This window comes from Hermetia illucens, chromosome 4 (assembly GCF_905115235.1).
Source record: "Hermetia illucens chromosome 4, iHerIll2.2.curated.20191125, whole genome shotgun sequence".
NCBI classification, from domain to species: domain Eukaryota; kingdom Metazoa; phylum Arthropoda; class Insecta; order Diptera; family Stratiomyidae; genus Hermetia; species Hermetia illucens.
Genome location: NC_051852.1, coordinates 169,473,579 through 169,490,648, shown reverse-complemented (window position 1 = coordinate 169,490,648; position 17,070 = coordinate 169,473,579). Strand labels below are relative to the sequence as shown.

Genomic DNA, 17,070 nt, shown 5'->3' with positions numbered 1-17,070 from the left:
TAACCGAAGTGTTGTTTGAATGCCTAGCTGCTTGGAAAAGAATCTCAATGGCTGCGAAATTTGGTTGACATCTTGGTGAAAGCTAGCATCTACGACGGTGTCGGAGGGATCTTGCTGAGGGAATGCTAGGCAAGTAAACTTTAAGGATTGGTAATCGTGGGTGGAGTTTGGCAAAGGAAACCACGGTAGAACTTTAACACGCTCAAGAACTTTCTGAGATCCTTAACTAGTTTTGGAAGCGTGGAGGTCGAAATCACTTGGACTTTATCTAATCTAAAAATTCTATAAGCAATTTCCCAGTGATTTAAAAAAAAAAATCAAATCGATGCCAGCTTTTTAAAAAAAAATTGGAAAAAAAATCCACCAAAAACACCGGCTAGATTTTGAGTTATATTTCCTTTTTAAGGTTTTGTGTAAACACAAAACCTTATTAAAATCGGTTTACTGTCTGTCTGTCTGTCCGTCACACGCATTTTTCTCGAAGACGGTTATAGTGATTGACACCAAATTTGGTAGAAAGGTGAGAACTGTGAACGCTCACGCATACAGTGAATTATGATACATCCTTTTACGTCGAATTTAAGGGGGGATCCCCATACATGCAAAAGGGGGATGTAAAATTTTTTTTCATCAAATATAGTTGTGTGGGGTATCAAATTAAAGGTCTCGATTAGTACTTTTCAAAGCCGATCTTAGTTTTGACATTCGTTGGAAGGGTGGGGAGCGCGGGGGGTTGAAAGTGATCACTTCTTTAAGGGGGCCATTCTCAGAAACTACCAAACGGAACAATCTGAAAAAAATCAGGAGGCTGCCACTATATGGTGCCTGGGCTCCGAAATACCTTCCATGCCGATATCTGTTTAAATAAAATTAATAATAGTATATTACCACAATTTTTTGTAATTGGTTAGAAACCCCCCTTAAGTTCATCCTAATACCATGAAATTTTGCAATGATATAGGTTATAATATAGAGCATGATCTTACCAAGTTTGGTGGAAATTGCACTATTACTAACAAAGTTATAATACCTCAAATTTGTTGCTTCTTTGAAAATTGAAGACTATGAATGTCAACATCACCCGAAGTGGATACTCTCACATAATATATGGATATATTACGTACTACGTACTAAGAAATACACAAAACCTTTCGTACCTGAAGCGTCCAGCTTCCGGTTTCCCGACTTGCTTAAGGTTTTGTGTAAAACAAAACCTTTACCGGTTTACTGTCTGTCTGTCACACGCATTTTTCTCGGAAACGATTGACAATTGACACCAAATTTGGTGAAAAGGTGGGAAATGTGAACACTCATGCAGACAGTGTGTTACATCATTCTACATCGCATGTAAGAGGGGGGGGGGCGTATATGCAAAAGGGAGGTGTACATTTTTTTTCACCAAACATAGTCATGTGGGGAATCAAATGAAAGGTCTCGTTTAGTACTTTCCTAAGGCGGTCTTAGTTTTAACATTTGTTGGAAAGGTGTAGAAAGCGAGGGGTTGAAAATGATCATTTCTTTCACGGACCCATTCTCGGAAAATACCCAACTGAAAAATCTAAAAAAATTAAGAGGCATATCGATACCTGTTCAGATAAAGTTAACAATAGCATATTACTGTAATTTTTAGTAATTGACTGCAAAACCCCCCTTAAGGACATCGTCAATATAGGCTATAACATAGAGCATGATATTACCGAGTTTGGTGAAAATCGCACTATTACTAACAATGTCTTAATAAGTCAGAGTTGCCATTTCTCTTCAAATTCTCACATAACATATCCATAAATTACATGTTAGGTGCTAATGGGACAAATGTCGACTCAAATGTTTTACTGCACGCAAGTCTTCCACAGATATCTTAAACTGCTTCGTTGATAAAGAGACTTTATTTCATTTTATTGAATAAGCGGAATATCTTCGAAATTTATATATCACTGGGTTTCCATATATTCTTTGCCAACAATTGAATATTTAAATTTGAATTAAAATAGCTAAACTGGCAAAATGTGGAGGCCAAACTGATCGTATCAACGAAAAACAGGAGAAATGTTTTTAAAATTAATTTACTTACAATTTCGGTCAAGATTTCAAGAATTCAACAAAAATTAATAGAAACAAATTCTAGTTTTGTTTGGAATTACAATCAGGTCATTGCGCGACTAATTTTGCAGATCGTTGTTTCCTAGGAATTCCTCTGTAGATTCGAAATTTATTTATTAGAAAATATCTTTTGGGTTGTAGAAACTTCAAAATTTTTCGATGATATATTTATTACCATTCAACTCAACACAATAAATCAATTTTTAAACTCGCCCTCAATCGGTGTCAGGCAATTTATAGCAATAACAATTTAAAATTTTTCTGCATGAGGGATTTTAGTTCCGCCTACAACAGCTTCTTCGGAATTCAACATATTTTCCACAACTTTTAGCAGTTTTTCATGCGTTGATTGACCTTATTTGTAGAGAATCTGATGCATGCGTCAACATCCGTGGAGCCAGATAATACTTCATGTTTCTTTTCTGATTTTTGCTCATTTAGCATGTGAATATCTTCCTCGGAATAAGCTTGTGGAAATATCTTTCACACTCACATTTGTCAAACAAAGGCGCCATGAATACGTCCCCTGTGGATTCACGTTTCGACTGTGAGATGTTTTTTAGGGACCTTGACAAGAGTGGATGAGTATGACAGCCACGAGGTAATCTATTGCTGTTGTTTTGAAGATTTCTTCGAGGAAACATATTTAACAATTTTAAATTGCAAAAATTCTCCGGAAAAGCTACTAAATTTAATTAGAATCGGACACAGTTGAAATTCAATTTTAACATTAAAAATGTTGATGAAATTCATTAGCTTGGAAGCAATTGTGCTTACTTCGTTTCTTTCACATTTTAATAAAAATTACTTTGAAGAATTACTTCAATCCAGACGATAATTAGCGTTGGATAAATAGCAAGTCAACCAAACATACGAGCCATCGTTTGCGGTTACCTGATGCGCTTCAGTCTCCCCCACGACTCCCCGAGACGCTCGCACTCGTCCTCTACTGTTCTGCACCAAGTGCCCTTGGGGCATGAAAAACGTCACTGAGAACAAGACATAATATCGATGACAGGGTGTAACAATGACGGGCGCCGCTTCGGACTTCAAAATCCCTAGAGATTTTGCCTCGGTACAGAACGTGACATTTTGCGCCATCATATGTCACTCTGATAATAGCTATTAGTTTCTCTGGAATGCTCCTTCTGCGTAGAGTACTCCAGATACACGATCTGTTCACATTATCGAAAGCTTTCTCGAAATCGATGAAGAGCAAGTAAAACGAAGAAGAACTCCGCGCACTGCTCCCAAATGTTCCGTAGGATGTTGATATGGGCAATACAGGATGATCCCGAGCGGAAACCAGCCTGCTTTCTGTCAATCAAGCTTTCGAGGTGTTCTTTGATACGTACCAGGATTATTTTAGCCATTATCTTTGCAACAGCAGGGAGTACGCAGACGCCACTCCAATTGTCACATTTCCCTTCTTCCACTCTCTGGGAAAGGTCTCGTATTCCCAAGATTCTTTCTACGCATGCATATTCTCGGCAAGATTGTCAAGAATAAGGAGGCCGGCACTGTCGACGAGCGGGATGAAAAAGACTTCGCTAAATACCAGGCGATTGTTGATGAATACAACAGCAAACGCCGGGCTGACGAGTAGAAGGCGAAGCCCATCGCTCTAAAACGCAACCGATCTCAAGACGAGGTCGAACAAGATAAGAAGCGGAGCAGAGTGGGCAAGAGCGCAGACGCCAAGCAACATACGGAACATACTGCGAAGCCCTACAGCGATGTGGCCAGAAGTCACTTACGTGTGGCGCTGGCGGATGACAATTCTGCTAGCGGCAAACTAACGCTGGAGGTGTGGACCAGTGTGGAGGCTAGGCTGTCGGGGATGGTATATGAACATCTCGTGGAGACCGGAGGCAAGCACCCGGGACTCACTCCCCACTTTGATTCATCTCAGGTGGTCCGTGGGTTCCACGTAATAGCTTCCATGGATCAGTTCTCTAAGGACTTTCTCGGCTCGTGTGTCGCTAAGATCAGCGACGCCTGGGAGGGCGTTAAGCTCAAGATTATCCCTTACGACGAGATTCCCAGGAGACCGGTCGCTCGCATCTGGTTGCCGAAGATCCGCATGGAGAAGGACAAGCTCGTCCATTTCCTGTGCCTTCACAACCCCGGGATTCCCATGGAGGACTAGGTTGTTATAAAGGAGGAGGAACCTCAGATAAACAGCCAGCCCGTACTACTCCGCATAAACGAGGAGTGCCTGGCGGCACTGAAAAAGGCTGATTATAAAGTGTGGTTCGGAGTCAGGAATGCCAAAGTAAAAGTGTTCCGTTCTGCGAAACCGGACGACGACCTTGACCCAATCGACGCCGCCAACGAGCTGTTGGAGGAGATAACGATCGACGGTCCGACGGGGGCTGACAAACCCCCCACGCAAGCAGATCATGCTGAGGGTAACGCAGATAAATCTGCAGCACTCGAAGTGCGCCTCGGCTAATCTGCTCGTCTTTCTCTTAGAGGAAGACATCGACATCGCATTAATACAGGAGCCCTGGGTCGGAAGCGACCGAACCATCAAAGAGCTCCAGAGCAAATATTTTAATTTATTCCACAGTACAGGAGACGCTGATCAGGATAGACCTAGAGCATGTATTCTTGCGAGGAATAGTCTGCACGCTTTCCTGTGCCCGGACCTGAGTTCCAGTGACCTAGTTGTGGTCAAGCTGGAGCAGGTGGGGGCAGAGAACGTGTATATTTCCTCGGCGTACATGGCTCATAACCGATCAGCTCCGCCAGAAGAACTACAACATCTGACGAACACCATAACAGCAAAGAAAGCCAACCTGCTGATAGGCTGCGACGCAAATGCAAGGCATACGCTTTGGGGCAGCTCCGAAATCAACGAAAGAGGTGATTCATTCTTTGATTTTATTATTACTTCAAATCTATCGGTGTGTAGCAGGGGCAGTACACCAACCTTTCATTTCCCCTGCTCGGAGAACTGTGACGGTTGGGAGGAGGTCCTTGATATCACCCTAATAACAGACAACGGGATTATTAGGGTGGAGGACTGCAGAGTGTCTGACCAGAGATCCTTCTCTAACCACAGTTGGATACTCTTCAGTCTAGATCTCGCCGCAGAGGTTCCCAAGCCCTTTAGAGACCCCCGGAGGATCGACTGGAGAAAGTTTGGTCAGGTAATTAAGAACAAACTCTCCGGTGCGCAAATTGGTAGGATTGGCACGACAGACGAACTGGAGTCAAAGGTCGGGGCTCTGAAGAAGGCTTTTGATACCGCCTTCAAAGTCTCGTGCCCTGCTAAGTACAGCAAAAAGACCCTGCCACCGTGGTGGAACGAAGATCTCTCTAGTCTCAGGAAGCTGACCAGAGAAATCTTCAACATCTGCTACAGGCAAAAATACTGGCAGCCATATAAGGACTGCCTAAAGAAGTACAAGTCGGCCATCAGGACCGCCAAGAGGCGGTCTTGGCTAGACTATTGTCAGAGCATTGAAAGCACTAGTGAATCCGCGAGGCTCAATAAGATTCTGTCCAAAGAACATAAGAGCCCATCCTTCCTTAAAAAGTCGGAAGGCTCCTGGACGGAATCTTCTAGTGAAACCTTGGAGCTGCTGGTGCAAACGCACTTTCCCTCCAGCGAGGAGGACTGTGAGTCAGAACCTCGCTTGGAGGGTTTGCGGCAACCCCAGCTGTGCGAGACTATCAAATCGGTAATTACCGGGGATAGGATCGGCTGGGCCATAAACAGCTTCTCCGCATACAAATTTCCAGGCCCAGATGGCATAATGCCAGTCATGCTACAGAAGCAGCAGGAAAGGGTTGTGCCGTGGCTTGTTGAGATTTACCGGAGCTGCATCACTTTAGGATACGTACCGCAGTCCTGGAGGCGCGCACGGGTGGTTTTCATACCGAAAGCCGGCAGGCGAGGTCATGAGTCCGCGAAGGACTTTTGACCAATCAGCCTGACCTCTTTCGTGCTGAAGACCCTAGAACGCGTCCTGGACATTCACTTAAGGACGATTATGGAGAGAACGCTTTTCTCTAAGTCCCAGCATGCATACCTCAAAGGAAAATCCGCAGAAACCGCCCTCCCCGAGGTAATTGGCACGGTTGAGCGGTCGCTGCAGTTCAAGTAGTATACCCTTGCTGCCTTCTTGGATATAGAAGGAGCTTTCAACAACGTCAGTACCAACGCCATCAAGGAAGTCTTGACCGGTATTGGATTGGAGGGGTATCTCACGCATTGGATTATATCCATGCTGAGTACCAGGATAATCCAATCCGATCTGGGAGGCAACCACTTGACCAGAGCGGTGAACAGAAGCACGCCCCAGGGTGGTGCTATCTCACCCGTGCTCTGGTTAATAGTAATGGACAAAATTTTACGTACATTGGACAGCAGCGGGGTGAAGGTAGTGGCGTATGCCGACGACTTGGTGATATTAGTATCAGGGATGTTTCTGTCCATTATGAGCGACATCATGGAAGGAGCGTTGCGAAAAGTGTGCCTGTGGGGCGCAAGATGCGGACTCAGCATAAACCCAACCAAAACGCAACTGATGCTATTCACCACCAAGGCAAGGATACCTGGATTCCATCTACCACGGCTGAATGAACAAAGATTGGTTCTTTCCTCTAATGTAAAGTATCTGGGTGTAATCCTGGATCCTAAGCTAAATTGGAGGTTGAACATAGAACTGAGGGTTAAGAAGGCCTGTATAGCCTTCTATGCCTGTAAGAGAACCTTTGCGAAGAAATGGGGTCTCCGGCCGAGGATGGTTCTCTGGATGTACACCGCTGTAGTGCGTCCGATCCTCACGTACGGATCTATCGAATCTATATATCCATCTAGAACAAAGCTTAATAGGATTCAGAGAACCGCGTGTGCAGGTGCTACGGGGGCTCTGCAGCCCTGCCCGGCAGATGCTCTTAATGTACTCCTGCATCTCCTCCCCGTAGACCTCCACATCAAATATGTTGCAGCGTGCAGTGCCGTCAGACTACGTGAGTCCGGATGCTGGGCAGCGAAGTCCTACGGCCACAGCAACATTCTAGATGAAATACCTCGAGAAATCTGGGCATCCCCCACGGACTATGTCACACGCAAGCTGAACTTCACCAGAAACTTTGCTGTGGACCTTCCAACCAGGGCAAAGTGGAAAACCGGTGGCGTGTTGCAAGACTATGACACGGTATTCTTTACGGACGGATCAAAGATGGCCTATGGAGTCGGCGCGGGGGTTTTCTCGAATACACACGGTGTATCCAAGTCGTATGGTCTCCCAGGTTTCGCCAGTGTATTCCAGGCGGAAGCACTGGCGATATTGGAAGTCTGTCGATGGCTGGAGCGTGATTCGAGCCCCAAGCGTAACATAGCCATTCTGACCGACAGCCAAGCGGCCATCAAGGCCTTGTACTCAACGACGACATCTTCCCGGTTGGTGGGGCAGTGCAGAGACACGCTCAACCATCTGGGCGGCACGCTCAAGATCACTCTCCTCTGGGTTCCTGGGCATAGGAACATAGAGGGGAATGAACAGGCTGACGGATTGGCCAGGCAAGGCTCTGCTCTTGGCAGTCCCTCGGGGAATACAGTCGGTGTTCCGCTGGCGGCTGTCGGGGGCCGAGTCTACTCGCACTACTTAGCAGCCGCGGGCCTGAGATGGCGAAGGCTTACAAGCTCTGCCAAATCAAGGAGAATTTGGCCCGCTTATAACATAGCCCGATCACGAGAGCTCTTGTGCCAGACGCGTGCAAATGCATTCAAGATTACGGCGGTCTGCACGGGGCACTGGCCCATAGGGGACCATGCCGCTAGGCTCGGCTTACCCCACAACTCGCATTGCCGAAGCTGCGGAGAAGGAAGGGAAACCCTCATGCACTTTCTCTGCGATTGCCCAGCTCTGGCTTGAGTCAGGCTGCGGACACTGGGTAAACCATTCTTTGGGGACCTCAGTGAGATTTCTAGCTGCAGGGTGGGAGAGCTGCTTTCCTTTGTGAATGCTACGGGCTGGCTCTGAAGATTTGAGCTAGCTGGACTCTGTTTCCCTGTTCCTATAACAATAGTCACGGTCTTAGGGAGTTTGTGGCATCAAAACGGCGCACCAATGTGCTAATTGGGCTCCTCGGAGCGGCCACTGATACCTACCTACCTACCCTAGTGCTCTACTCATACATCTCGGATGAAAGGAAAAAGGAAGGAGAAACAGGAACAATACTTAGATATTCAAACTTGTTTACATACCTGATTAGAAAGTGGATGCAGTGCAACTTCATCATCACTTTCGATGAGATCTTTATTATTGTCAACTCCAATTCCACCAATGCATGATTGTGACCGTGGCCTTGATTCACCAATTAAATGATTACGATAATTATGCTGCAAGTGCTGTTGTTGTTGATGATGCTGTTTATCACCACTGAGACTGCTACTACTATTCAATTTTGTACTACTAACCGACAACTGTTGAAGATTTGACGTAACAACCGAACTAGCGTGAAGTTGATGAAAATCTTTAAGATCTGCAACTTTTGTCGATGATGTTACAGATGCCACTGATTCCAACAGTGAAACTGTGCTCGTTGGGGTGGCTATTGTTGATGAAGTTATCGTGCAACTAGTTGGTGATGACAATGATGTCCCAGTCACCAGTGAACTGCCAATATTCAGATTGGAACTTATAACAATACTATCCGTGATTGTTGGTGAAGGGACTTCATGATGACTGAAATGGCTAACTCCATGTCGCTGTGGTTGATTGTGCTGCTGTTGAACTTGCACTTGCTGTTGATGGTGATGCGGTTGGAGTAACTGGTAATTATGTGGTTGTATATTCGGAACATGTTGATATGACGCACAGTCAGAATCTCCCATGCCCCAATCCCCCAAAAAATATACCATTCCCTTTTATGCTGGACAGTTTAACTATCACTTTTGTATTCAACAATCCACAAAAACGAATTGATGAAACTGCTAGACGCGAAATTGTGACTGTTGTTGATCAAGCTTTGTAGTCTTCTTTTATTTCGTCAATCTATCTGAATGTTGATCAATGTTACGATATTTCCAGAGGTTTCGAATAGAAATGCGTGTGCAGCAGCTGACTATGATTGCGTCTGAAGTATAATCTGAAATGAAAACAAAACAGAGATATGAAACACTTTATCATTTATCAAGGCAAATTCAAAATGAAAATAGACCGCTATATCAGACGACAAAAAAATAGACCTCAATTACCTTCAACCTCTGTGGTTCTGCCACGAGAAACCACCAAGTGAAGTGTCCAACAATCGCCTTACTACTGAGTGGACCCCTAACTTACCCCAAGAGTTTTTATTCGAAACACGATTGCGCTGATAAGAACCATCAAATAATTACTTGAATCGATAAGGCACTCGGGGTCTGGTGGTTGTAGCGATAGAGAGTCTTATCAAAACTCAGTATCATTTCTTTAAGATACATTATGTACCTATACGTAATCAGTGCACATACGGACCCATCCCTGACCGTGACCATAGAGACCGTATGAGTCCGCAACGATTGGTTAACTGTGCTGAATTTCAGATTGGATGCAACAGGTATTATATATATTTGTGTTTGTTTAACGGAAGTAATGGGTTTATGGATAACTTAGGTGTAGACTAAATGGCGTATTGGAATTTTTGTTGATATTGTTTTGATATATTAGATTGAACAATGTTACGGTCTTCATAGCATCCGGAATTCTTCAGTTTCTTACTTGACAAATACAAAAATTACTGTCATTTGCATAGGAAGTAGTTTAGAGCACTCCAAATATCAGAAACTAGCGAAGTGCTAAAAGTCCTTTCAAAAAACGGAAAAAAGAAAATAACACACGTCCTCTGTCGACGGAGGCTGCGGTCAGAAATAAAAACCGTACCGCACGGACTATTTCCAAGTTAAAACCCAACGACTGGAGGAACTATGGCAGGCCTGCCAGGAACGACATGGAGTAGTCTTGGATGACCTTTCAGGAGATTTCAACAACCAGAAGTCCTTCTTGGAGGAATACGAGTGCGCCGAAGGAACGTATTTGAATTTACTCACTCGTTTCAAGTCAGGCTTGGTGGCAGACCAGCCCACCACAAAACCCACGGACAGCAAAGGTTCAGCAGCAACGAACAGGGTGCAGTTGGAAAGATTGACTATCCCAAAATTTGATGGGAAGTACAGTCAATGACATCTGTTCAATTCACTGATTCACTGCAACAAGACGCTGGAAAACGAGCCATGGATTGGAATTACTTGCACAAATTCCATAACTTGCCAATGGCAAAAGAAGATTCCGATTCCTCTATCAAACGGATGATGGACATCACTGCAGAGTTTATCGCTAATATGAAGAGTATCGGCGTCAACACTGAACATTGGGACTTGTTAAACCTTTTCGAAACAACTCAGAAATTGGACCAACAATCTCGATGATTATGGGAGGCTTCGTTGGATACTAACGCAGAAAACTTGAAAACGTCTTTGGAAATCCTGACGAGTCGGCTCAGGGCACTAGGGGCGTTGAACATCCCTCTGAAAACTAATAAGGTTGACTCACTTACGGCTACTACGACAAAGGCGTGCAACATTTGTGAGAAGGACCCCTACATGAATCAATGCGACAAGTTCAAAGAGATGGACAAGCAACGACGAAAAAATGAAGCTAACAAAAAAAAACTTGTGTTTTATTAACTGCTTTAGGAAAGGACATGGCGTCCACCAATGCCCTTCGAGTAGCAGATGCCGGAGATGTTCGAAGAAGCATCATTCTTTACTACATAACAGTGGAATCACAAACAGTTAGAAAACAAGTCGGGAAACCGGAAGCTTGACGCTTCAGGTATAAAAGGTTTTGTGTTTCCCTATGTGAGGAGCATAACGTAGTTCTCCATTGGCTTATAGCATTGACCCGAGGTATTTAAATCGCTCAGTTCTGGGCAGGTTACCGCCATTGCCAGAACTCAGCGATTTAAATATCTGGAGGGGCAGATTACTGCCATTGAAAGAACTGAGCGATTTAAACATCTCGAGTCAATGCTACCAGCCAATAAAGAACTGCGTAATGAAATGTTTCAAGCATTAACGCCACCTGGATGAAGTGACATTCCGCAACTAGTGTTCTTTGTGATCGACGTATCAGCGCACATCCCAAGTCTAAAATTTACGGCAATGTCGTCCGTCTGTCACTCTCTATAGTTTGAGTGTTGGCTATAAAGGACAATGAACGGCGTCTTGCGGTAATGGGGACGAAAATGTTGCATTGCGCTGGTGGCGTGACACGTTTTGATCACGTCTGAAATGAGAATATCCGCGTTCGATATGGGTTTGCACTGATCGTGGGAAAACTGCAAGAGAAGCGTTTTCGATGGTGTGGTCACGTAATTCACGCTAACGAGAATTCAACAACCAGTATTGGTCAGAACATCGAAGTCAATGGTAAGCAACCAAAAAACCGGTCAAAACAATGGTCGCATGATACACTGGATGGGGATTTGAAGGTCTCACGATTACATCCTGATCAGGCATTTGATAAAATAAAATGACGAAACCGATCACGACGAGCCGACCCCGCTTGTGAACTGAAGGCTGAAGAAAAAGAAGAAGATGTGAGAAACGATGAGCCTGACAGTTCCGTGTCACATAGTTAAAAATTCTATTGGCATCTATTTTTTAGAAAGTAATTTAAATAAATCATTTGATGGAAAGCCCTGTATTGAAATAGTCAACCTCATACGCTTCCCACTCTGAGTTTAATATTATTAGCAAATGCCAACAATTTAACCAACATCAAATATACAAAAAGGGCTAGGGAGAATTAGATTCTTCTTGAATGGAATTTTAATATTTTACTCGAATTTCAATTATTTTCGTTAATTATGACGTCAGCATCTTATTTGTATGGCTTAGGATGCTGTTAATTAACACGAAATTGATAAGTTTGAACTGCTATACCTTTCCCAATAATAGTTGGATTTTCATGAATCCTTTTTGTTTTATTATTGCTCTAAGCCTATTTGGCATTGATTGAACTAATTTTTGGGTTAAGTTCGGTGAAATATTTTGCCATTCGGTCTGCAAGGCAGTTTTCAGGTCTTCTTTATTCCTAATACTGTAATTTTTTAGATTCTTCTTGAAAATAGACCATAAATTTTCTATTGGGTTAACGTCAGGACTCTGTGGAGGCGTGTTTAAACACTTTCGACAATTGTAGAGTAGCCAAAGCCGCGTGTGAAGTGCCGTATGCTTCGGATCATTGTCCTGTTGAAATATATACTTCCTACGAATTCCTAAATTTTGTGCACTCTGATGTAAATTAATTTTAAGAATTTGCACATATTGCTTCGCGTTCATGATTCCATCAATAAAATGCAAGTTTCCAACACCAGAAGCTGCAAAATCATCAACGAACCACCTCCATGCTTAAATGTAGGAAGCATGTTTTTTGGATATAGCCTCGTATTTTTTTCTCGCCATATACGAACCCGTCCGTCCGACAACTTTAGATTAATTTTCCACTCGTCTGAAAAAATTACTCGTTTCCAATAACGAAAATCCTTGTTTAGATATCTTTTTGCAAAGTTTAACCGTTTTCTTCTATTGACATTATTGATAAATGGCTTAGAAGCGGCAGTCCGGCTCTGTATACCGAATCTACGCAAATAATTCCGAACACTTTGGGGTGTAATTTTAATTTGGAACTGGTTTTGCAAAAGTCCTGCTAACTTCAGTGCACTTATCGTGTTATCCTGTCGAACAACACGCCGAACAAAGGATTGGTGTCTCCTTGACAAAATTAATCTGTTTCCATTTCTTTTTTTCTTCTCGATTCTACCAGACGAATTGTAAATCTTTACTACAGATTGAACTGTCGAGTGACTCCTATGCATAATTTTTGCAATTTGTCTCAAGGATTTACCATCCTTGTATAGTTGTATCACTATCTTACGATCACTGTTCGAAAATTCACTACCTTTTCGACTCATTTAGAAAATTTGTTAAAGAATTAACTCTTTATTTGTAATTCCCAAAACACTTTAGCTCGAACTGTCAACCACACTTTTTCAAGAATTTACCGTTAGAATTTTACAGTGCAAAATGATTAATATCGTACAGGGATTGAGTTCAAGCCGCTAGTCGGGGTGTACGAATACGAATTTTGCTTCGATTGAATTTGGAAATTGTTCTCTTGAACAAACGGATGTAAATAAAATTTAAGATTAATGTTCTATAACAACTACATACATATTTATGTAAAAAATTGTTATATAAGATTGAACGAATTTTCTATCATTTCTCAGAAATAACCCAAAAACGCGCAAAATATAGGGTGCACGAATATGAATTTTGCATACTGTAAGTGTTTTAGACAAAATCTTAAAAAGTGCTGCAGATAAGTAGATTCTTGATAAATGCGACTTTAATATTTCACGCGAATGTCAATTATTCCGGGTAATTATGACGTCAGCATCTGATTTGCATGGCTTTGGAAGCGGTAAATTCGCGCGAAATTGCTAAGTTTGAACTGCTATAACTTTGGCGTTAATTGCCAGATTTCTACGAAATTTTGCATGTTTATACGAAATATTGTCCTCTATACTGGTACAAAATTCGGAAGTCCTAGGATGAACTTAAGGGGGGCTTTTAAGTAAATTTCTAAAAAGTAGTAATATACTATTAGTAAGTTTATTTGAGCAGACACCGGGATGGGACATATTTTGAGGCCTAGATTTCATCTAGGCGCACCACCCTGATTTTTTTTCGGATTTTTAAGTTGGGTAGTTTCCGAAAATGAGTCCTGTCTCACTTCAAGTGCGTACATTTTGACTCCTTACTCACGCACTTTGCAATTTATGCCAAAGCTAATGTCATTTTCGGAAAGTACAAATCGGGACCTTTCATTTGATACCCTACACAACTATATCCGGTGAAAAAAATTTTTGAATCCCCCCTTTGCATGTATGGGGAGCCCCCCTTTAAACTCCACCCAAATTTATGCCACTCTCTGTATGCGTGGAATTTCATAGTTCCCATCTGTCCACCGAATTTCGTTTGGATCGGTTTAGCCGTTTTGAAGAAAAATGCGTGTGACAGACAGACAGACAGACATTGAATCGATTTTAATAAGATTTTGTTTTACACAAAACCTTAAAAATGACAATCGATGCTAAACCGTACATTCCAACTATCCAAGCGTTGTTGGCTGGGGATCGAATCCAAGATCAAACAGTACTACTCGAAACAGCTCGAGTTGGCGTGCATAGCATTTCGGACGAATTTGTAACTTTGAGAGCTCTGATAGATTTTGGGTTGCAAAGGAGTTTCATCATGGAATCAGCGGCTCAAATACTTGGTCTACGGAGGCGATTCTTAAAAATCCAGGGTAAAGGCAGCATGGAGTTAGTGATCAAAGCAAAGTATGGAGACTTTACAACCAACGTGTCAACTTTAGTACTACCGAACATAATGAACTTGCATTCGTCAACCGAAACCCCAGTCAAGCTACCAGCAGGACTATCAGCCAAAAAATTAGCTGTTTCCCAATTCGGAACGCCAGGGTGAATCGACATTTTACTTGGAGCGATCATGTTAGCAGGATTCAAAAAAGCATTCGCTTGTGCAGTGAATACCAGATTTGGCTGGATTTTACTCGGCCTGACTTCTGCTCGAAACAATCAAGAGGGTATACTGTCATTGATCCCTACTGAAGACAGCCCGGACAGACTGATGAAGAGGTTTTGGGAAATCAACGAGATACCGAGTGAGCAGCCGATAATAAGGGACGAGCAGGCAACAGCATCCTTGCACGTAGTACGCAAGGATATGACAGTACCACCACGAAGCAAATGGGAGGAATGCGGGGGGGAGGTTACTTACTTCAATGATCCACTCTTAGAAACAATCCAACACAATTATCTGAAAAATATAGTTATTCCTCTTTATTCTTCATTGTTGATATTGACTTTCGTCTCTATCACAAATGCACTTTTGATCTTGTCCTCCCCAAACTCTCCGCGCGTTTCTTTCCCAATCTCCAGCTATTCCTCCTTGCTTCATTCCTGATGTTCATCATTCTGTAATTGGATTCGATGGCCATGTGGAGCGCAAGCCTCTAAAATTTTACTTGTGGCAGGGAAATTTCATTTCCATGTGACCAACTTGTCAGTTCCTTTATGCAATTTACCTACTCAGCCTTCTTGTTTCGTCCCTCTCTCACCATCCCCTTATTTCGCTGTACACCTGAAACCTATAGAAAGCTTCGGAACTAGGGAAACTAGGGAACTAGGGAAAACCCCGCTTAAAGGTACCACATTCACAGCACCAACAATTCAGTCCAGCACTCTCGTCGTTAGAGGACCCGACTCGCTTCAATTATCGTGTATTTTTTCTTAGTATATAGCCCCCTCCCCCTTTTTCTTTTCGAGTGAGCAACAGAAGCGGAAAAACTAGAATAGCTGTGTGGTCCATTGGAGCTTTCGAGGAAGGGACTGAAGCAGCCTTAACAAGGCTATACAGGAAAGTAAACGGAATTGCTACAAGCAGTTGTGCATTGAAGTTAATACGAATCCGTGGGACGCTGCTTATAAGGTTATAATGAACAAGATTGGTGGACGAAAATCACCCCAAATGACGTGCCCGCGACTCTTGTTCAAAATAATCGCAATTCTTTTTCTACATCAACAAGAAAATGAACTTCAATCAACGGTGCAACAGGACGTCTTCACAATCCCAGGGGTTACCGAGGAGGAACTACGGGAGATATGTGGACGAATTGGGGATAATAAGGCGGACGGGATTCCGAACAAAGCAGTAAAAATTAGGACCGTATGGTTCATAAGTACATTTAAATCGCCCATAGTGGAAGGAGTGTTTTCCTCGCAGTGGAAGAGGTAGAAGTTGGTTCTGCTACCGAAGCCCCAAAAACCACCCAGCGCACCCTCTTTATGTCGCCCTATCTGTCTTTTAGACACTATGGGGAAGATACTGGCGAGGATGATATGCAACAGGCTGCTTCCATTCGTCGAACCAGCTGGTGGTCTATCGTAGCGCCAGTATAAGTTTCGCAGAGCGCGGTCTACGGTTGATGCTATTGCAACGGACGTGGACTTGGCCCGAGAGGCATCGACCACTGATAAGTGCTGGATGTCGAGAATGCCTTCAACTCGGCCAACTGGGGTTGGGTTAAGAGCCCCCTGGCTAAACTGGGCGTCCCTGGTTATTTAGCTCGGACAATCGAGAGTCACCTTTCGGAAAGACTTCTCTGGAACGAGACGGACAACGGACCGAAGGAATATGTTGTGACATCAGGTATTCCCCATGTTTTTGTAATGGGACCCCTACTGTGGAAGATAATGTACGACGGAGTGCTCGGCCTTCGCGTGCCGAAGGACGTTGAATTGTATGCAAGCGAAACTATTCACTCCATCAAAGCATGGTTCCAAATGGTGAAACTGGACCTGGCGGAAGTGGTCCATATTACTAATAACAGGCAAAACAACACTGTCATAATCCTTCTTGGTAATCACGCCATACCTTGCCGCCTAACTCGCCAGAATAATAATAATTTTGTTGCTTTTCTCCTCTTATTCCAAAATTATTGGGGGTTATGTCAAAAACTAGTTGAACGCTCACTTTGACCACTAGCTGACGAAAAGGTTTCTTTGTCAAAAAACCAAAAGATTGCTACCAAGTGGCTATAATTTACAACCTTCTTGGCCAAATGTCTAACTTCTCAGCGAAAAGTACAGGTTATCTACACGGATTTCTGTAAAACCTTTCACTCGTTACTACTGTCCAAAATCATCTCACATAACATTTCCCGGTTACTCATTAAGTGGCTGCACTTCTGCCACTCTAACCGGTTCTGCAAGGTTTTTTTTTTGATGGCTTCGCATCTCGTTCCTTTTCCTTTTCTTCGGTGTATCGAAAGAACGTATCCTGGTATCAGTACAAATTCGGCTCTTTATCAATGACCTTCC

At 43.2% G+C, this 17,070-nt stretch overlaps 1 protein-coding gene across 4 annotated transcripts in view; it reads right to left on the bottom strand.

Annotated features, from left to right (window-relative positions):
* The window catches only part of LOC119656317, a 193,939-nt gene that overhangs the window by 57,615 nt on the left and 119,254 nt on the right, over positions 1 to 17,070 (bottom strand). For 2 of the 4 annotated variants that reach the window (XM_038062765.1, XM_038062766.1), the window contains exon 3: positions 8,327 to 9,210. In XM_038062765.1, coding sequence (XP_037918693.1) covers positions 8,327 to 8,983 — 657 coding nt within the window. In that variant the 5' untranslated portion in view covers positions 8,984 to 9,210. Of the gene's footprint in view, positions 1 to 8,326; positions 9,211 to 9,319; positions 9,383 to 17,070 lie in introns of those variants that run through there. The other 2 variants (XM_038062768.1, XM_038062767.1) reach the window with 2 other exon arrangements.